This window comes from Micropterus salmoides, unplaced genomic scaffold (genome assembly GCF_014851395.1).
Source record: "Micropterus salmoides isolate LMB-PRFRI ecotype aquatic unplaced genomic scaffold, ASM1485139v1 Ms_hic_scaffold_16, whole genome shotgun sequence".
Lineage (NCBI taxonomy): Eukaryota > Metazoa > Chordata > Actinopteri > Centrarchiformes > Centrarchidae > Micropterus > Micropterus salmoides.
In genome coordinates this window covers 9,392,635-9,414,904 of record NW_024040707.1, presented here as the reverse complement: position 1 = coordinate 9,414,904, position 22,270 = coordinate 9,392,635, and the positions used below count along the sequence as shown (strand labels likewise).

Genomic DNA, 22,270 nt, shown 5'->3' with positions numbered 1-22,270 from the left:
CCGTGGCAGTAATAGCTAGCAGTCCCACTACGGGACAGCCTCCCGTATCGGTCGTCCAATGGATCATTTCGGGTAATGCAGACGTCACGTCACAAGGGCCGGTCTGCCTATCGTAGGATGTGCCTTAGGACGAAGCTAAGAGTCAGGAGGTTCATCTACATCCTATAAGGGGACCACCGAGGTAAGTTACTAACTGATATCTGTATACAATACCAACAGCTTAAATCCTATTGAGACTTTCTCGTGTATGCTAAAGGCGGTGCACGGATGATACGGACGTGGTCATGTTGTTACAGTTTTTATTGTTATGGTTTGTTGTAAATGTAACCTTCTTCAGGCTCACAAGACAAAGACCGGCTCGCAACCATACAAACCCACGGCGATATCAGCAGATGGGGTCGTGAGCCGGGGGGAGATTTTGATTTTCTAATAATAATTGCAGTTGACATCAATCAGTTTATTTTCGCCAGTTGCTGTAATAACGTGCATATGCGCGGACAGTCAGTTGCATTTTCTTAAACGGTGGTTGGGGTGAATCGGTTTTATCCACTTGCTTCAATGTAACGTTAAAACCGGCCTCATGTGAAACAGTGCAGCCGCTGCACCGGCTTATAACCGAGACTATAGAAATTAACATGCCGGTCGGTGCGTAGTAAGTGTACCACGTGTGGGCGCATTGTATTTGTTATTCCTGCAAAGTAAAATAACAAGATGTTATGTCAGAGCTCAAGCTTCCTTGTCAGTGAAAGTTGTGTACCGAGGACATTCGCGGCAAAAAATGGACAACGCGAGATTTCATTACGCTTTCTATAGGCTGCGTAACGTTAGAGGAGAAAGGGGAAGAGACCGCTGCAGGAGCAGCGTGGTCTTGTAATACCCACAGCTCGGCGTCTTGTGCACTACAGAAAATAGTATGATTCAAGTAAAATACAGAAACTTAAAAGATTTTTTGACAGAAATCACTGAAGCTTTATCCTCTACAGCCAGACAATGGGGATTAGAACCCACCCCCTGTCTCCCCCACCACCCTACCACTAGAAGTCAGCCATGGGGTAAACACAAGCGTTGACAATACCATGTTTTTCTAACAATGCAGAAATTTCCAAATGAAGCAAATAAGTTTGTGAAGGGCACCCATCACAGAAAAACTCAGCTGTGTCAGTATTGTATGAGTAATATAGTTGAAGTAACTACAGAGATGTGGTGGTGTTACAACATTTAGGCAATCATCAGGTCTTATTAGACACATGAATACAATGCAAAAAAAATTACTAACCGCTGTAATCAATCCATGAAATTTTAACCAAATAAAATAAGGTTATAAGGGTCCATATTTGAACTCAAATAGTGTGTTCCTTTTATCCAAAGCACATAATCATTTGCCACTGATTCACACAAACACACATGGCAGCAAGCTACATTGCAAGGTGCCTTGACCAAGGACACTTTGTAGACAGGAAGATTGAATCCTATTGGACGACCTGCTCAACCTGAACCATAGATGGAAAGTAAAAAAAAAAAAAAGAATTATAGACATGAGCATGGCTAAACTATGATAACAATGTTTTTGATTACATTACCGTTCGTTCTTTATATTATTAAAATGTGCTTGTTGTTTTCTTTCCTAGAGAGCTGCAAGATGGCGAGTACAGTGGTTGTGACTCCAGACTCCTCCCTTGATAAGTCCAGCCGCTTTTATTTGGTGACCTGGGTCAACAACTTACTGAAGACCAACTTCAAAGATGTGCGGCAGATGGGTTCAGGTGATTCATTATTATGAGCAAAATTAAGGCAGTTTTTCAATGCGCCTGGTTTTACTGTTAATGGATTGGTTTATATTCGTATTACAGCTGTGTTTGAACTATTTGTTAAGTTGCTGCTAATTTCCTGTTGCTGCTTAACATTCAAAGTTTCCACTGGCAAACCAGTAGGTATTGTGTATTGTGAAGCATCTACAACAAATGCAATGCATTTGTCATTGCATTAGCATAGTGTTTCTCAACTGGGGCAGTACCGCCCCCATAGGGGGCGTTCTGAGGACGATGGGGGGCGCTGGAAGCAATATTTTGGAAAGAGGGGCGCCGAGCTGCTTTTGGGGGGCGTTTGTTAGTTGGAAACTCTAAGACGAGTTTACACTAAAGATTCACAACAATCCAAGTTAAAACTTTAAACTACTTGCAAAGAAACTGAGGTCTGCAACATTAAAACCTAACAGTTTAGTCCACTGCGACTGGACGAGAAAGTGTATTTTGTCTCTGTCAGCTACTTGTGGTGCAGCTCCATGCTGCCTTCACGGGAATGGGAAGTTAAAGTATCATCTGTAAAATTTTACCCCACATGGCTTCAACTGTGTAAACTCTGGAAAACTGATGCTCTTTTTTATGGTATTACCGTGGAAAAGTGTTATTTCTCTGAGGAATACACCATGAATATCTTGTTATCGTAGTGGTTACACATGTAAAAGAGGGATATTCCACTGTCAGACATGGGCATGTAGTAAAATATTATGAATTCGCTTTAAATAGGCTAATGACGTTAGTCTGCTAATATTACGACTTTTTTTCTTTACATGTCAGAGAACACAGATACGTGGGAAAGATTCTGAATGTGCAGAAAGTTTTGAACGTGAGCAGATAAGTTACAGTGTTTCCCATACGTTCATTTATTTGTGGCGGCCTGCCACAATATCGACGCTGACCGCAACATAATGATTTTCGATTTTTTTACTAGGCCAATTTAAAATCGTATTTGATTGCTGAACTGCAGGCAGCGCGCATTCACGCAGCACATCCTCTCGCTCGTCCCTCTCTCTCTCTCACTGTCTCTCCTTCTACTTCATGAACGCAGCTGCACAAATCTGTCCAACACAGCGCTGTCAATGACAGAGACCCAGCTTAAAAAAGTTATTAGCAAGCATGTAAGGAGCCTAGCTCATAAGGAGAGCTAAGTTAATGTTAGAATACAGCTGGGTTTTCGAGGCTAGCACACTGTGTATAGCTGGTAGTCAATATCGACTGCACGCCCCCGTGCGCCACAGTTACACTCTCATTCTGTGGGAAACAATGAGTTATGATATAAATAAGTTATTAACAGATGAGCTAATAAAGTCCAGTCTATAACTTAGTTAAAACGGATTAATTTATCACTGAGATGAAAAGGGGCCACAAACACATTTAAATAGGTTACTTCCCCACAAAAGAGGAGGGAAGACTTAATCATGTGTGTTGACTCAGCAAGGATGATATTAAATAAGTTGATCTACAGGAGAAAAATATTTAAAAGCAATAAAGAATGCCTGAGAGCCTCACTGCATTATATTCTGTTATATGTATATATTTTGAATTGTCACTGGCCACCTGAATTCCCTTTATATAATAAGACATTTCCACCATAAATTGGTGCAGAAAAGGCAGAAATTTTCCGCAGAATGCAGGAAATTAAGTGTTTAATGTTCAAAATCTTCTGGGGGAGGATCCCCATACCCCTCCAAGAAGCCAGTCTCTGGCTTCACACAGTTTCTGGGAGGAACATTCACTTATTAGTAATAATAATTAACAATATTGAGGGCAAATAGCCAACATCTTTTTTTGATGGGGGGAGCAGTAAGGGACCTAGATAATGGATATGGGGGCGCTGGCCCAAAAAAGGTTGAGAATCACTGCATTAGCAGAGCTTTGTTAGTGGTGTTATTCTTAAAAAAATAAAAATAAAAAATAAAAATATTACGCAACAGTCATAGGACAGTCTTAAATATTGCAAGAAACAATAGTACAAGCAGAATCAGCCACAGCTAGCTTTTAGATGAGGAGCCGTGTTGTGCTGTGGATAAACACTTACACCACGCCAGCATGGCTTGAATGGTCATGGTTCCTCACAGCTCCGCTCAGCGCTATATCCCCACTGCTGTTGAAGAACAGCAAAAGAGCGTTCTTTTTGCACAGACAACACTTTATGATCTGTCTTTATGTGTGTATGATCCTACAGGTGCATGTCACTGTCAGATCATGGACTGGGTTATTCCTGGCTCTGTTGACATGACCAAGGTAAAGTTTGATGCACAAGGTGAAGATGACTGTAAGCACAACTTCAGACTCCTCCACGAGGCCTTCAGCAAGAGTGGTGTCACAAGGGTATGCACTTTTTTCTCTAATAGAGTAGTATTATAGTTTGCTTTTTTTCTTCTACTTTTGTTAGTTTTCAGAATCTATTCTTTATATGGATAAAATCTTACAAGGAGCAAGCCAATGTTTTGCATGCCTGTGTCAATTAAATTGTGAATGAATTATCATGGGATTGTACTGTATGTAGCCTAGGGAATGAAATTAGCACCTGCCACCTGCAAAATTAAGGGTTGTGTTGTCACCTGCCATCATGACAGATAGGTTTTTCTTATATTAATAAATCTATTTTTTCAAGATGCAATAAAGACTCTAAGTACTCTCCCATTCTGGTGGACCGCCATGGGATCTTATTTCTGAAAAAATATGTTTTTTTGTTTTTTAATCCCATTTCAATTGTGCCCTGAATTACACATACGATGTTTGACAATTTAAAATATAATAATAAAGTCAAGAAAGTCGCAGTTTGTTGTAAAACTGTATAAGTCTGTGAAAATATGTAATTAGAAGGACTACAAACCCAAAAGTTGCGCATGTGACGTCATATCTGTTTCTCTCAATGACTGAAGGTAACATTACTGAAGCTAATGTCAAAGAACTTCCATGAAGCCACATTAGCCACATGTTGTGTTTAGTGTATAGATGAGAGTGGTATTGATCTTCTCATTCCGAAAATGTTGAACTATTTTTTAGTCTATCAACTACAAATAATTGACACTGAAAAATCTACTTGGAATCACTGATCAGATGTCATCTTTTCCGCGAAAGGACAAGGTGTAGGTAATTTTTTCAACTAATGGATATCCCTTTTTGAAACAAAGATTTATTTTATAGGACACTGTATCACTGTATCAAAATGGAAGTTATATTAATTTCTAAATGTTGTCTTCTTTCTTGAATTAGACCATCTCCGTTGAGGAGCTCATAAAAGGGGATTTTAAAAGCAACTTTGAGCTTCTGAAGTGGTTCAAAGTTTTCTACAATGCAAATGTGAAAAGTGAAGACTATGACCCTGTGAAAGCTCGGGACAGCCATGATATTAGCCCTCTTGTGACATCTCTTCTATCGCAAAAAGGTAACTTAACATTTTCTTTCATTGTGATAATAAAATAAGGCAGTGCACTGTATACAGTAATTTTTTTTTCTCTTCCTTTGTCAGACACAGAAGAGAACAGCACTGTGAATAAAATGTTCCCTTACACTGAAAAGTGGAAGGATATTTTTGATTGGGCTGACCATAGTGCTCTAGGAGAGCACTATACATACTGCCGCTCTTGTGACAGGAACCTGAACACATTTAATAGAGGCCTTATTGACCTTAGGCGACATGCAGAAACAAACAAACACAAGAAAAGCCAACGCCCTGATCCGCTACCCTGTAGCGACGCAGCTATTCGGTTTATTCACAAACAATGTTACACTGTATCTGCTAAAGGTCGACTGGCATCTAGACATTTTGCACACTGTAAGCAGAGGCTGCAGTACCCCAAACAAATCACATCTGTTTGCCAACACACTCCGTACTGTGTTTACATTTATGGAGGGGTAACGCTGGGAAAGGATGACACCGTCTCTGTGGTCCTTGTTGGGTTTTTTGATGTCGATGCCTCCAGGCACTGCATCCGATTTCTGGATGCTCTTCAGTCAGGGGGCGGTTCAAGAGATCAAACGGCGGCAGCAGTGGTGAAGACCTTGAAGAAATTCGGGTTGCCCCCAGATAATCTTGTCGCTGTTTATTCTGATGGGAATGGTGCGGCCTCAGAGCACATCTGCTCGCAACTCAGGGAACTCAATCCGAACATCATAGCCTTAGGAGGGCTGTACACCATCGCTGATGCTGCTTGCCATGCTGGGGTTAAAGAGCTCTCCAATCAGGCTCAAGAGTTGATGGCAGATATCCATGATCACTACTCCTCCTGCTCTACCAAGAATGACAACCTCATGGCTCTTTTTGGCTCAGATATTAGTGCGGACAGTCCATCGTTTCATCTCAACACCAGCTGCCTTAAGTTTTACCTGTTGGTCACAAAAATTTTGGAAGTATGGACAGATCTGATATTGTACTTTAAGTCTAGCAACGATGATGACAAAGCCAAGATGATCTGCTCCCAGCTGCAAGATCCAAAAGTCAGGGCAACATTTATGTTCCTGGAGCAAGCCCTGAAGCCTCTGCACAGTTTCCAAAGACGTCTGCAGACACACAATGGGGCTGCCCGAGCTGACATGCTGCTCATCCTAGAGGAAGCTAGTAGCCTGCTGTCAACCTACACCTCCTACTTCCTTAATCCTCAAGCTGCTGCCCGCTTCCTCAAAGAACACAATGCCCAAATCCTTAAGAACAAGAAATTCCACCTGTCGAGCCCTGAGTTCAATCTGGGTGGGAAAGCTGTGGAAGACTTCCTGAATGAGTCAGAGGCTACAGAGGCTCTGCCACTGTTAAAAGAGGGGGCATTGTCTTTCTACATCGCACTCACAGGTATCATTGTAGAGGAGCTGCCTCTAAGCGAGGAGGTACTCAGGAGCATAGCTCAGCTGCTGAACCCCCAGAGCAGACTGATAGTAACAGGGAAAGCAGTTGGGGAGCTTGGGACTAATCTGGGAATCTGCAGCACCCCCGACGAGGTCAACCAGCTCACGAGTGAATTCCTTGAGTATCAGCAAGCTGAGGAGGAAGTGAAGGACAACTCAGCAGTAGTTTCACTAGAGAAACACTGGGCAAGCGTACTGAAGGACACCAAGCCAACCTCAGTCTTCAGGAAACTTCTTTTGACCCTGTTGTCTCTCCCCTGTCCTCCACTTGTGGCTCAGCAGGTTTTTACTCAGGTATGTAAGTGGCTGAGCTGCATCAAAATTATTTGTCTGTGTTCGTGTTTAGTTTTTTGCAAGTTTAATTGATGTTTTGCACTTCTCAGGCCCTGGAGAATGAAGATGCTGCACTGTCCTCTGAGAGTGAAGCCTTAACAGAAAGTGAGTGTGATGTCTCTGACAGCACCAGCAGCAAGGACTCCTCAGTTCACCCTGAAGGTAGGAAGAAGAAAGATGGTCCATCAGGTAAATAAATCAAGTTGAATTTGCTTCTAACTTAATTCATTTAACAATCTGATATTTCAACCACTTTTCATGGGATGATGATAATGAATCGTATGATTTGTCTCATTTTCTAGAACTGAATGGCCCTAAAGTGACAGTGAAGCCGTGTCAAGTTCTCCTTACAAAGATAAATCGTGAGACAAACCTTTTATACTTTTCATTTGCTAAATTTATACTATTTTAAGGAAAAAAACTGACATGTCATTGCTAATTTTACTCTTATTTATTTTGTAAAATAATAAATAAAATCTAAATCTAATTGTAGCTTTTTAGCTGAAAAAAGTGAAACATTTTGAAATATTTTATAATGAGGGATCCTCCTCCAGATTTCCAGTTTTAACAGTTATTTATAGCAATAGTAAAATGTACTGAAATACTTTATGCTTGCCTCCAAAGAGCCAAAGAATGAACATGGAGGTAAACCTGAAGAGAATGGCACCTCGTGGAAAGAGGTAACTTCGCTGTTCTTCTGCTTCTTTATCAGCTAAATCTATATGGAAAAGAAGCAACCTGGTTAAAATACTAGATTTGTAATGGCAAATTGGACTCAGTTAAAAAAATGTGTTTTTGCTGCTTCATTTAAAATTCCAACTTGCCACTTTTGTAAAGTGAATCCTCTACTCTTCATTCCGTCTCATCTCCTTACGGTCTTTTGCCCTCATGTCTTTTCATCTTGATGGCTAACATAATCACTGGTGTGATGAGGTGCAGATTGCCCCTACATGGAGGGGTATGCATGTGTGTGTTTTGGTGTACATTTGCATAATATTTGAGCGTGTAATAGGAGTGTGTTGTCTCTCAGGGGACCAGTAGGGGAAGTTTTGGCTGGGAGAGCAGCTTACGCCAGAAGCCACAGGCCCGTATGGTGTTTCAGGCTGGTGCTAGCTCCTGGTCAAAACCCTTAGATGTTGATAAGGACAGAACAAAGGGCCGGGCGTCCCAAGATGAAGTGGTAGGTATACTTAAGTATACTACCAGAATATCCCTAGGTCGTGACAGGCCTATTTTAACCTCTGAAATGCTACCAGAACAAAATGCCCAATGACAAGCGTGAGTATCTGACTGCATGATTACATCTAAGGTTGGATCAAATCTAAATAACAAATGCTATAAAGAACTTAGGGTGAAAGACAAAAAATTTAAATTAAATTGAAAGTATTTTTTTTTATTCTTTTGCAAAAGCACATTAAAAACAGCAGGTAATTGTTACCCAAGTGTCCATCAATTCACAGGGTATCTGCAGGTCTTTCCTAAAAAAGTTAGGAATTTAATTTACAATGTTGTGAATATTTCTCTTGCTTCTGTCAGACAACATTAGTAATTAATAATTTTTATCTGCGGCTGTCGGGAGACGTTTTAAACTACATGTGAGACCTGTACAACTGAGGCTGTTCTGTCCTTTTTGTGGAGTTTGAGTCAGCACCGTCAGACCTGTAGCCTGTAACCTGTAGCGCCACAGTAACTAGGAGGCTCATCGACTAATAAGTGTTAATTTGAACAAAAATGTAATGGGCCCTGTCTGTGGAGTTTTCTTGTGAAATCATAACAAAAGTTATGATTGCATTCAGTGTTACCAAACAACCAAACATATTGAGTGCATTTCCTTCATCATTAAACAGTTGTATGGCTGATTTCTTTTAAAGGAAGATCCATGTTTACAAGCTAGCAGTGTGTAATGGCTCAGCAGAAAAAGTTCAAACCCAGATGCAGGACTCAGAAACAGACAGGATAAGTAAATGTTTAGGTTTACTCGTGATTCAAAAACAGGCAAAAGTCAAAACCAGGCAGGCTTATGAAAACATATCCAAAAAGGATCAATGTGAGGAGCAAAAGTTTGGCTGGAAGGCAGGGGATCATGCAGGCAAAGTCAAACGCGCAGAACAGATGGCTGCAAAGCTAAGGCTGAAGCACAATAGACAATGTGGCAATGTGTTAATGGGAAAATAATTCAGGGCTGATGGGAAAAGTGGGAACAGGTGCAGATAAGCTGGGGAAGTTAGTTGATGGGGATTGGCAGGAAAACGGGTTGCTGCAGAGCAGGAAGGAGGGAGAGGCAGGATCTGAAATGACAGGGGAGTTAATATGTGCACATACAGATAAACCAAGCACATCGAAAAAACAGATCCATAGCGCTACCAGAGGTCTAAAACTCCACAGAGAGAACTTAAATCATTTTTACATTGGTTACATTTAATGGACATTTAACATAAAATTGAGTCATATCTGTCCTGTGAAACACCATTAAAAACACTTGTGTGGATTGAGCTTAACAAATGAAAAGTTGGAAAATGGAATCCAATCATACCTCTAACACACCTTCATTTCAGATTCATCATTTGCTTTGTTCACATAGTGCAAAGTCAAATTAGACATGGCCCCCATGTTTAAATTCAAGACATTGTCTTCTTTGTTATTGGATTTTGTAATTATTCATAATATTTCATTATATTATGCTGCTTTGAACATAGCAAATGGTCATATTTTAACAGTGATGAAGAGCTCCCTTGTTTCTTGTTTTTAACTAATTCTCTCCTTAAATTATATATAAAAACTATGACGCACGTAATTGGTGGTACATTAAGAAATATGTAAGAAATATAAATCTAAAAGAAAAATCCATGTCCTCACCTAAATTACTTACTTTTCTTGCTGTTTTTAATGTGGTTGACTTTCAGGCAGATGAGGCATCACCCAGTAAACCGACACCAAGAGGACGACGGAAACAAGTCTACCAGGTAATATAACAGCTACAGGAAAAAGCCCACAATACAGATGTTCACAAAGTTTTTTCAATTTTTTCATTCAATTATTGCTTAATTTTGTATGTTTGCAGGATGGGAAAGGGTTTCTGACAGGAGAGCTGGTGTGGGGGAAAGTGAAGGGATTTTCCTGGTGGCCTGGGATGGTGATGGCTTGGAAAACAAAGACCGCTCCCCCGGGTATGCGCAGGGTGGAGTGGTTCGGAGACGGCATGTTCTCAGAGGTTAGAAGTACAGCGCATGTGTTCGAGCTGCAGAAACACTTCACATGTGTTGAACTGGATTTTTACATTGTCATCGCTTTCTGCTGCAGATCTATACGGACGTTCTGCTGACATTCAGTGCCTTCACTAAGTGCTTCTGCAAAAATTCCTTTGCCAGCTTGCCCATCTACAAGGAAGCCATCTATCAGATCATCGAGGTAAGAGGCCAAAACTGGTGCACCATCAAAACATTTTGTACTGTCTTTTCTGTGCGGTTTCTCTTCTTACACATCCTCTTAGCAACTTTTTCTTGCCATCCAATGTAACTTCATAGTAGTTGTCCCACATTTAGCTATCGTCAAACTCAGGAAACTAGTTGTAGTAGTAGTAGTAATGACTTTAGTCCCATAATGTTGTGTAGTGCTTCTCCGCACACAGACAATGGTTTGGTCAACTCAAAGCAGTTCTCATCTCATCAATACTGACATCATGGTGTTGTGATGGTCAGTTGTATGTAATTATGATATACTTGGGTGTTTGAACCTTTAAATACCATTCCTCTTTTTCCGTGAGAGATGAAAGAGGACAGAGATGTGAGTGGGGGATAAGTGGTGTCCACACCAAAGATTTTTTTTCATGGGCCGACAATGAGGATAATGAGGTGGAACTGAGTACAAAGAGACTGTGGCAGCAGAAAACAGACTGGGAGTCGCAGCAAGGCAAATACGGCAACATGAGTTTTAAAACAAAAATGGGGTCGACAGCGTTTTCAATCTTCTCCGCTTCAGGTGTTCGGATTTGCCGTTTTAGTCTGGATGAACGGCGAAAACGTTGCAAAAAGTTGCAAAAAGTCTGTGGTTTAAAAAAAACGTAGTAGTGTGGGTGTAGCCTTCGCCCATCTCCTCTGTTTAGCGATGGTCCCAGAAAAAAGACCATCACTAAACAGAGTCCTAATTGTCTGTTCATTTCTTCCCAGGAGAGTGAAACACTCACATTTGGCCTCATGTGACAATGTCAATGACGGTCGTTTGCCTCCTCTGACCAAGCGGTATCCATCACCTTGATAACGACCCCACACAAAGAATAAGGCCCCATCCACACTAATCTGTTTAAAAACAGAGTTTTAAAACGAAAATTTCCAACTCGAGCGAATTTTCGCGGGTTCTAATCGCCTTCTCGCGTTGTGTATGAACACTTGCGTCGCGAGGATTAAATTCCGCGTTTGGTCTGAAAGCACCATAACAGTCAGTTAGAACTGAAGACCCCGCTTTTATATGAGAGGCTAAACATCTTCAATTCTCTTCAACCAAGCCAATTTCCCTTAATTTTATCCTTCCTTGGATAACCATGACCTGGACAACCTTCACAGACACCTCTTTTCCCGTTATTCCTCCTGTTTCCATTTATTCAGGTGCAACGTTCTTAATATTTATTATTTCTTTTCTCACCGTTATGTTTTGCCAAAGGTAAATGCAGCTTTATTAAATTGAAATATTGCTACAGCAGCTATTAAGCTGTTCTTTGACTTCAATTAAGATGAAATCAGAAGGTTTGCTTATTAGGACCCCTACTGTGAGCAAGCTTTTTCTAAGAAACAATTTTTACCCTCTAATGCAAATATAATAATGAAACACAATCTGTCTCTCAACACTGTCTAACTTACAGCTTGGTGATCATTTGGCCCTGTCATTAGGAACAATTTCTGTTTTGCAAACATCAGAGATGTGCTATGTAACTCAATGCCAGGAAATGTTTGTAATCTGCAGTTAGCAAGTGAGCGATGTGGGAAGTCTTTTGCTGAGGCGGCAGGAAATAAAGAAAAAGAGCTGAAGCTGATGCTGGACTGGGCTTTTGAAGGATTTCTGCCTACAGGACCAGAGGGATTCTTACCTCCCGGTAGGTGCACATTTATAAATGTTTACTTATTTACTAATGATTAGATTTACTGAAAGCCTCAGGGAGTAGACAGGTTCAGACAGTGTCAATGTGCCTGTCTGGCTCTATAAGCAGCTTCACTTGAACTTCTTTCCCCTGTCGATATGTCAAAAGATGTTTCTTAAAAACACATTTTGTTTTTCAAGAAATCTCTCTTGATTTCCTCTTTTTCTGGTCTTCCAGATTCTCCTGCACATCAGGATTCTTGTGATTCTGCCCTGTCGGACTGCCAGCCTCCAGCAAAAAGGAAATATGTTTTAAAAAGCAAGGCAAATGCACCTGCCATCATCTATAAAAGAGGTACATATTATTTACTCCACAAACATAACTACCTGAGAGCAAAGATTTAGGGATTGAGTCATAAGTTTTATTAAGTCATTGTCATCATTATTGTTTGCCTGTTTGTGATTTACTTTACAGAATCAATTACAGAAAGGGTCAAAGAGAAAGGCAAAACAATTGAAGGTAAGTTTTGTGTGAGAGTATTGGAGAAATCTGTCATTTAAAAGCAGATGTTATATAAACATGTTATATAAACATTGTTATTTTTACGGAGGTTGATGGTTTGTTATTTCAGATTTTTGTTTGTCTTGTGGATCATCTGAGATTGAAGTGCAGCACCCGTTGTTTGAAGGTGGCCTTTGTCTAAGATGCAAGGTAATCTAACAACCTGATCACCTTTCTCTTCGACTTCATGTGGTCTGCTTTACTCCATCCCAGCCCAGTTTGTGAATGTCTAACATCCATCAGAAAGCTGCTATTAACATCCCAAATGCTGCAAAACAATCATGTCACTGCTTGCAGGAGAACTTCACAGAGACACTGTATCGCTACGATGAAGATGGTTACCAGTCGTATTGCACCGTGTGCTGTGCCGGCTTGGAGGTCATTCTGTGTGGCAATGCCAGCTGCTGCAGGTAAATACTGCTCAGGTGTTATCTCTCTCAGTGCATGCCAGTATATCAATGTTTATTGTTTATAAACGTAATATTCTGAATCATGATACACAAAAAATAATTAACACTTCATATCAATTATTTAGACAGATTTCAGAAACACTTGCTAATGCCTGCTGAAGATGTTTCACTTTCACTTCTCGTCACCATACAGTCCCATGTGATTCTGTGAAGTCTGACACTGAGTGTAGGCTAAAACATTTTGGCAAACTGGCACCATTAAAAGCATGCTGAATTAGCTTTTAGCAGTTCTTGTTTGTAATGTACTCATGGATGTACAGATAACTATCACTGGATCATTTTGATAATAAAGAAAACCTAATGATTCTCAGGCAAGTTCTGGAGTTAAGGAGCATCTTTATATGATTTCTATGGATGTTTACTGGTGATGATGGTGATAATAAGTCACATAAAATATAAAAACACAGTGTATCATGTCTGTGTGTTCAGATTTAACAGATTTATGACTCAGAGAAGAAGCTTTTGACACTAATAATAATCGGGTGCTAATAGTTTTAAAAGCAAGAAAATAAATCTTCTGGTTGTCCTGAAATTTCCAAATGGCTAAAAATAAGAAATAGCAGTGATGGTCAATGACACTAGTCACTTTCTGTTTCCCACAGTTGGATGGCTCATGCTATCCAGTCTATTTCTTTGTTGCATCTGCAAATGTATCATTATTTTCATTCACATGTATGTTCTCGGGCATTCTCTGTCTCTCCTAGATGTTTCTGCAAGGACTGCCTGGACATCCTGGTGGGCCCGGGAACCTTTGACAAGCTGAAAGACGTCGATCCGTGGAGATGCTACATGTGCAATCCGTCACAGTGTGACGGAAACCTCAAACTCAGGCCAGACTGGAGCGTTAAGGTTCAAGACTTCTTTGTCAACAACAGCGCCATGGAGTTTGTACGTACCACACTTTCTTCCCCCATACATTTCTAGGTTACAGGTTGGCTTGTTTGAGGGTAAATTTATACATTTACACATTCAGTTTCAGTTTAGTTTATTGTCATACAATCGTGTTAAAACATGAAGGCAGCATACAGATTTAAATAACAATTTAATGTCTATTGCAAATGGTCCCTCAGATTTCAGTATATAAAATATTAGGAAACTACTAAAAACTTAACTTTGTTACAACATAAAGGTGTCCCCTGCGATGTAGTTTTTAAAAAAAAGAGGGTAAACTGATGCATAAAAGGAGTTCAAGAACAAAATCAAAACGTGTTAAATGTTACACACTGACAATGAGTATAGAGTGGTTTGTTCTGTTTTGTATTTTTTGTAATTTGATGGGTAAACTACTGGATTTGATTACTATTTTATTAGTACCGTCATACAGTCATTTATGCTTTTAGCTGTTGCAAGTATGTGAGTGAAGCAGCTTTGATTTAGATTATGTATTTTGTGTAGTATGTATTTGTTAAAGTGAGGTGAGTGAGTTGGCAAGTCTTTCACTCTGGTTATGGCTGGTTATGTCTGAAACCCCCAAATTATCTTTTTAAAATGATAGAAACAGAAAGTCTGTCTTATAATATCTATATCGATTGAGGTATAAATAGAAGTATTCTCTGAAACCAGATATTAGGTGGGTCTGATAAATGGCAACTAGATGATGATCATCAACAAAAGTCAGTTAATCGATTAACCAACTAATTGTTTCAGCTCAAAAGACTCTTGTGTATGCTTCTGTATATATAACTGACTGGTGCTGAAAGTATTTATTTATCACAGGAGCCTCACAGAGTGTACCCCTCCATCCCTGCCGATCAGCGCAGACCAATAAAGGTGCTCTCACTTTTTGACGGCATTGCAACAGGTTGGTCCATCATGTCATGTGGCAGTCTTGTAAACTCAGACAAACTCACCCAGACTCTGTGATGTGTTGTTAATACATGTTACTGAAGAGCAGCCTTTGGAACCTGATCATTAACCTGCTTTTAACTACTGTGGCATCATCATGACAGGATACCTGGTGCTCAAAGACCTGGGTTTAAAGATTGAGCGCTACCTTGCTTCAGAGATTTGTGAGGATTCGATCGCTGTGGGTATGATCAAGCACGAGGGAAAGATCGAATATGTCAATGATGTTCGAACCATCACCAGGAAACATGTGAGTACAAGCTGTAGTTTATCTGTGTATACTATAACAAACACTGAAAACAAATCTGTAATCACATTTAACTCCTTCAGTTTGTGTATGTAAGTTCTTTATAGTCATTTATGTGATTTTGTGTCACAACAGAGATGCTAAAAACAATATGAAATATGAACTCAACTTAAGCTCTGTGCTTGTGTGTTGCAGCTGGCTGAATGGGGTCCATTTGATCTTCTGATTGGAGGCAGCCCATGTAACGACCTGTCTATGGTCAACCCTCTTCGAAAAGGTTTATTTGGTAAGTATTTTTGCAGCTGTGCAAGCTGAAAAATAGTAACTGATAAAATACTGGAGAAAATAAGCTCCAGTATTTTAAGCTGTCTGTACACCATGAAACTCCATAAATTACTGAAAGTTGAGGTAGAGCAGTTGGAGGAGATCAGAGGGAAAACCAGAAAATATTTTCTACATATAATATGATCCAGTTTCACCAAAATCAGTAAATAAAGTTGTGTTTATGTACAGTAATCGGTGAGGTACAGTAATCCTGCCCCTCGGCAGGTTTCCAAAAGTTGGCCAATCGGAAGAAAGTGGGGTTTTAGGGAGGAGGCCTAAAACGGAGCTGTATGATAAAAATAATGTGTTTCTTGACCATTAAAGCATGTAAACATTTTCTAGTAGACACCCAAAATAAAAGCAGGAACCTGAAAATGAGCATAATATGGGACTTTTTTATAACTCTTTCTGTTTATCTGTCTCTTTGTCCTGTAGAGGGCACTGGAAGGCTCTTTTTTGAGTTCTACCGCATTCTGACCCTGTTGAAGCCGAAGGAGGGCGACGACCGTCCTTTCTTCTGGTTGTTTGAGAATGTGGTTTTCATGAGTGCCAATGACAAGTCAGACATCTGCAGATTCCTTGAGGTGATCATTTTAGATTACTGGTGAAAGTGTCTTCTAGGCCTGATGGCAGGGAACAGACTGCATTAAGGTTTTTTTGCTCATTATTAGAATTTTTCCCCTTTTTCCCCAGTGTAATCCAATCCTTATCGATGCAGTGAAAGTCAGTCCTGCTCACAGAGCGCGCTACTTTTGGGGAAACCTCCCTGGCATGAACAGGTACATACTAATACGCAATCATATTACTTTTTTAATGCATATTTTCACGCTGGAAAACAGAAATGTATTTAGTTTACATGCCTGTCTGTGTTTCTCTTTAGACCTCTCGCTACAGCTCTGGATGACAAAGTGGCCCTCCAGGATTGTTTGGAAGTTGGACGCATGGCAAAGGTAGAAGATAGATGATAACATGAAGAACCAACAACCTTTTAGTTTGTTGTTGTTAAAGCAGCTAGGAAACAGGGTATCTGCTTGAAACAAATTGAATTCAGTTTCGTCAGATAAAATTTTGAAAGTCTAATCTAATTGAATCTAATTTGCAGAAGAAATGTTAATTATAAAATGTTTTTCTACTTGATTTTGGGCTATTGGAAGTCTATTTACACTTATAAACAAAAAATGTCATTGTTTTAACAGCAGATTGCTGTTCACTCAGCACCATCAGACCTGTAGCAAACACTGTCACTACTGTACCTCCTAACACTCTGATTCTGATTTGTCATCGCTTCTTGCAGTTTGACAAAGTCCGCACCATCACAACAAAGTCTAACTCTATAAGGCAGGGAAAGATGGGGCCACTGCCTGTCACCATGAATGGAAAGGAGGACTACCTGTGGTGCACTGAAATGGAACAGTAAGCATTTGTGGAAAATATGTTCTTGTAAACATACTGTTTACATCATAGCTATAATCTCATGTTTAGTAAATACATTTGATAAAGCATTTTTATCTCAGAAAGTTGTAGAACAAGGACAGTGGATGGGGGGCCTGTTCCCAAAAGCAGGGTTAACAAACTCTGAGTATTCTTAAGGTCAGTTCTTCTATCAGCACTTGAAAAAGCAAGAAAGTGAGATTAGCAGAGGTGAAAACATGGTTTTGGCGTAGAGACTAAAGCTGAGTGAAATGTGGAAACGTTTGAATCAAGTTGACAACAACATTGCTCATTACTGTAAGTGCAATAATAGCGTCACAAGTAAAAAGCCAGTAAGAGAACACCTGGTTATCATATATTTACAGAAATGCGGCGTCCTCAACTGTTGTGCTCAGTCTCTCATTGACAGTGGCGACTTTAAGCATCTGGGGGCCTGTTTCAAGAGCAAATGTACAACATGACTCACGAATCACCAAAATTTAGAAAACATTGTGTACATTAAAACATATACACCTTTCACATTTTTGTAAATATTTGAATATATTTTTTTATGTGACAACACTGAAGAAATGACACTTTGCTAAAATGTAAAGTTGTGAGTGTACAGCTTGTATAACAGTGTAAATTTGCTGTCCCCTCAAAATAACACATCACACAGCCATTAATGTCTGACAACAAAAGTGAGTACACCACTAAGTGAAAATGTTCACGACTATGTTAACAAAGCAGGCCACTTCTGGGTCCACACTTTATAACAGAGGTTAGGTTATTTATTTTGTTCCATGTGGTTGACTCTTTTAGGATCTTTGGCTTCCCCAAACACTACACAGACGTGAACAACATGGGCCGGATGCAGAGGCAGAAAGTCCTGGGTCGCTCCTGGAGTGTCCCTGTTATCCGTCACCTCTTCGCTCCACTGAAGGATTATTACGAATGTGAATAACGACTGTGAACCCAATCTCTCTTGTCAGAGCAGCAGCGGTAAACCTACTGCTTTATCCTGCCCTGCACTACTAGGTAGTTCAAACTCCTTTTTCTCTGAAAGACTTTTTAAAGTTTTTACTATTTTGACTTTTAGAATTGTTTGTGAGTTGTCAGTCATCCATCATCCACTATCATCAGCAGGCACCGACACTTTTCAGTTTTACTTTTTTTTTTCCAGGTTTCTTTTCATAAATGATGGTGCTGTGATCAAACAATAATGTTGTGAACATGGGCCTGAATCACAAAGCAAGATTAGACGGTTAGCCAGCTATCTTTGGGCTTCACTCAGGTTTTCTTAGTATGAAGTTGGTTCACTCCAGTGCAGGTTAACGTTAGAGATCAAAACCTGCCAACAGCTCCATTTCACACACAATCAGCTTAGTGGAAACATGGAGTCATCATTCCTACAGGTTCCTGAAGTAACGGCGTTAACAATAAAGTGAAAGTCAGTAGAAGTGCTTGGCTACCATGATAATTATGTTAGAGAGCGATTAAATATTTTAGCAAATTAAAATTTTTTTTTTAATTTTTAATAAACATAGGGATAGTAAATGACTGCTGATTATAGTTACATTTTAATTGCGCACTCTTGTTAATTAGCTCAGTCAATCAATATTTTTAAATTTTTAACAATAGATCAAATTTCTGTGTAATGTGAAGGAAGTCAATCTTAGTGATGAGCCCACAGAGGTTTATCACCTGACTCTGCAAGTTCTCCCAGCTCTACAGGGATTTTTAGCATCTTTCAGCTCACTGTTTTGATTTCCTGGGTGACAACTTTACTGTTTTTGGTTCACTCTCATAGCATCATTTTCGGAAACGGCAGGCCGCTGTTTTTAGCAAAAAAAACCCACCGTACACCACCTTCTCAGGACCAAACAACAGGCAGACACAGTTAGCAATCATCACTATTCTAGACTACTGCACATGTTGCCTTTATAGTAATACCTTCACTTATTAGTAGTCTTGCTTTTCATAATTTTGAATAATATTCCTGCTATTTCTACATCTTCTTATTCTTATCTCATTGTTTGATCATATTATATTAATATTTTTGTATATTGACAACCAGCCTTATGATACCGGTTATTCAGGATCAATATTGTTAGAAGCCAGGTAACCCAAAGAGAGCCGTCAAGCTTGCTTTGCAGTACAGGCCCCAGGTCTCTACCTCAAAATCTGCAGTTACACTTTTTCATTCTGTATTTAATTTATGAATCTGAAAAAAACATTTTTGATTGTGTTTTCTTTCTACATGACCTGCATTTTATGGGTTTTTTTATTGCATAATCTTACCAGGGATAAGTCTGCTCTAATCATGTCCATCATAAGCTGTGGGTAATTGTATTATTTTCATTTTATTAAATTAATCAAACTATCCAATTTTTTAATTTGAATAATACATTTATTATCCAAATTACATTAATCTCACTGTGGTGCACCAGGGATTTTTTCCAAACTTGCCTCACTGGTTTTGCACATTTATTTTTATTTTTTTTAAGGAAAGCTATTTATACAAGACTAAAACTATTTTGTGTCGACTCATTGAGAACAAACTGTTGTGAATATTTCAACTGGAGTGTCTTTAACATTACTGTAGTGAGATCAATACGGCAGAGGTCTTCTAACGTAGGAGACGTGTACCTTAAAGGATCATAACAGTGGTTTTGCATATTTCCTCCCCTTAATAACAAAGTATTTACACTATAAAACAAAAAAGCCAACCATATTTCACAGAAATGTAATTCTAGCTTGAATAAGATGAGGCACACTGCTTTGCTCAAGTCTCGTCCTCTTCCTCCAGGTCAAACAATAAATACAATTACAACAATGTACTAATTAAAACATACATGTGCTGTACACACAGCATGGAGTTTATTTGGTTTTGTTTTATTTGTTTTTAAGCAATGTATGACAAATAAAAAAGCACAAATACAAAAATATGATAAATAAATTAAGAAAACTAAAATTAAACACATTCATGAAAAAAAAAGAATATAAAGATGATAAAATAGTACATTTACAAAGAATTTGAGAAAAAATAAAGAATAAGTTATGGGGGGGAAACAAACACATGGTGAATAATCAATACAATCATTCATGCCGGGATATATTGATGGATTCAGCTTAAACAAAATCCCCAAATCTGTCTAATAGACTAATTACCATATATAATTACCAGACTCTCTACCATCCCCAACACAAGGGTGTTAAAAACCTTAATGACTACTAAATGCAGATCACCGTATTTTAATAATATTGACACAGCAATAGTGGATTTTAAACTTTTGTTAAGCAGTGAGCTTTGAACTCCCTGTTGTGAACAGGGAATGCATCACGACCACCTGATTTTAGTTTCTCTTTTTTATGTTTGGAGAGTTCATCTGGAAAGTTGTGATGACCATTTTTACAGTACTTTTTGACATTTCATAAACCAATTACTCGTCTGTGTCATCCCAAGACATTTGATGGCATTTTTCACTGTGTACTGTGTAGTGTACCTGCTAAACCACTGGTACGGTCCTTTACATGTCAGTGACACACAACCTTTTAGTTTGAATATAATATCTGTGCTTCTTCTTATGTTTGGTTTGATCTTTTTTTTTTAACATGAAAGCTTTTCTAATTCTCTTAAAACATCGACAGTACTGTTCAGGTGTCCCTAAACGGCGATTTTATGCACACTAGTGTTTTTTTTATTCAAATTGATAATGTTACCTTCACTGAACGTGGAGATGTTTTCCAGTGTTCAATCACTGTACTGTATCTGTTCACGCCATGTTGTGCAGTTATACACAGACAGGCCTACATTACAATCAGGCTGTTCTGATGTGGTCGACACCTTTACCTCATTGATTGTTTGTTTGGGACTTTTGATTCCCGATGGTGCTACGCTAACGGTGCTAACTTTGCAAATACATTGTTTGTTTTTTTACTTCTGCTCTTAAAATCGGCCCCAGCTCTTCTTATCAGTTGTTGTTTTGGTGTGTGTTGATTGTTTAATTGTGGATTTGTTTTTATGAAATGACAGTAGGAATGATGTAGGGAGATATTAGTGCGATGTATAGCTTATTTCCAGCCAATAAATGGCATACCAGGACACAATTAATAAAAGTGTATGTGTGTACTGTGCCTGTTTATGTAATTGTAATAATATTTTTTCCTTTAATTTCTTTAAGGTCCAGACTCATTTAGCCAAACAAAATGCAATGTCCTGAGCCAAAACATCTAGTTTTTAATGTTTTATTGCTTTGCCATGAGTAATTAAACACTCAAAAATTCAGAGTGCACTGGAGCCTTTATTTAAAATAATTAAGTTCATGTGGTTTATTCCCTTAATGGAGATAACTGGGAAATTATGTTCCATAGCTTTGTGGCGCTGCAAAATCAGAGCTGTATGTGTGTCACATTTACTTTTAAGTTAAGAACCTATATTCAACCACAAGAGGTCAACATCGTTCTTCACTGTGCTGCAGTAAATCATTTGAGACATGTTGGGAGAGAAGCAGTGGCTTTACGTTGAGCTCATCAGCCCCCTGTGGACCTACATCATGTCCCAACTGCAGTTGTTTAAGATAGCTGGGTAGAGCTGGAGGCAACAATGACTGAATCCACTCTACATCAATGCAGCTTTCCAGGGAGCTTTGGGTACAAAAAAATAAAACCTCAGACAGTGCAATCTGTTGATCAAATGTACTGGTTGGGAAACTCACCTAAACAGCTCTTTAAGGAAGGAGGGGCAACAAGAAGCAGTAATAGTTACTTTTATTCCGTCTGCTGTGTTATCAATACCAGACATTTACATTAGCTCGCATTAGTGGAAGAAGTTATACTAGATATTTTACTTAAGTAAAAGTAGTAGTACCACAGTGTAAAAATACTCCATTACAAGTAAAAAGTCCTCAAGTACTCATTGTGCATAAAAACTGTTTACCTAAAGTGTTTAACTATCATATTATGGTTCTGGATTACGGAAGCCCCAAGAGGCCATACATTCATACATTTTACAAACTAGAGATACCGGATAATGTTTTTTGAGATCATGAAACTTTGTTTTCCCAAGACATTGACATAATTTGAGATCTCGAGAGAACAAACTGTCTGGTCTATTAAATGATCGCAGGAAACATCAGTGTAGCAACGTAAGAGCAGGAGAATATTGATTACCGCGTCTCTTTAATGAAGCCCTGACCCAGGCTGAAAAAACTTTATGCCTTGCTGTTACACATATTATACAAACAAGTGTGCCTCACTTAAAAAGACCGTTAGTAAGGCTACAGCTTTATCGGTAGCCTATCACATTTAATTCATTATTGTTTTCTCAAGTTCTTGACAAAATTATCCCGTTATCTAACAT

General features: G+C 39.1%; 1 protein-coding gene across 4 annotated transcripts; it reads left to right on the top strand.

Annotated features, from left to right (window-relative positions):
- Positions 1 to 67: 67 nt before the first annotated feature.
- On the top strand, positions 68 to 21,196 carry dnmt3ba (DNA (cytosine-5-)-methyltransferase 3 beta, duplicate a). Of its 4 annotated transcripts, none has more exons than XM_038722881.1 (26): positions 68 to 181; positions 1,629 to 1,763; positions 3,985 to 4,130; positions 5,022 to 5,193; positions 5,278 to 6,941; positions 7,031 to 7,169; positions 7,283 to 7,342; positions 7,605 to 7,660; positions 8,011 to 8,160; positions 9,884 to 9,943; positions 10,042 to 10,191; positions 10,281 to 10,388; positions 11,937 to 12,066; positions 12,289 to 12,405; positions 12,526 to 12,570; positions 12,683 to 12,762; positions 12,910 to 13,022; positions 13,787 to 13,970; positions 14,799 to 14,883; positions 15,032 to 15,177; positions 15,370 to 15,460; positions 15,934 to 16,082; positions 16,192 to 16,277; positions 16,379 to 16,448; positions 16,793 to 16,911; positions 17,731 to 21,196. In XM_038722881.1, exons 2-26 carry the CDS (start codon positions 1,640 to 1,642, stop codon positions 17,870 to 17,872), a joined length of 4,386 nt encoding a protein of 1,461 aa, XP_038578809.1. In that variant the 5' UTR covers positions 68 to 181; positions 1,629 to 1,639; the 3' UTR covers positions 17,873 to 21,196. The 4 variants fall into 4 exon arrangements, with proteins under 4 accessions (XP_038578809.1, XP_038578808.1, XP_038578807.1 ...); XM_038722880.1 differs by lacking the exon at positions 68 to 181 and adding an exon at positions 365 to 1,052 and having other exon boundaries at positions 7,031 to 7,142; XM_038722879.1 differs by lacking the exon at positions 68 to 181 and adding an exon at positions 366 to 1,052.
- The last annotated feature ends 1,074 nt before the right edge of the window (positions 21,197 to 22,270 follow it).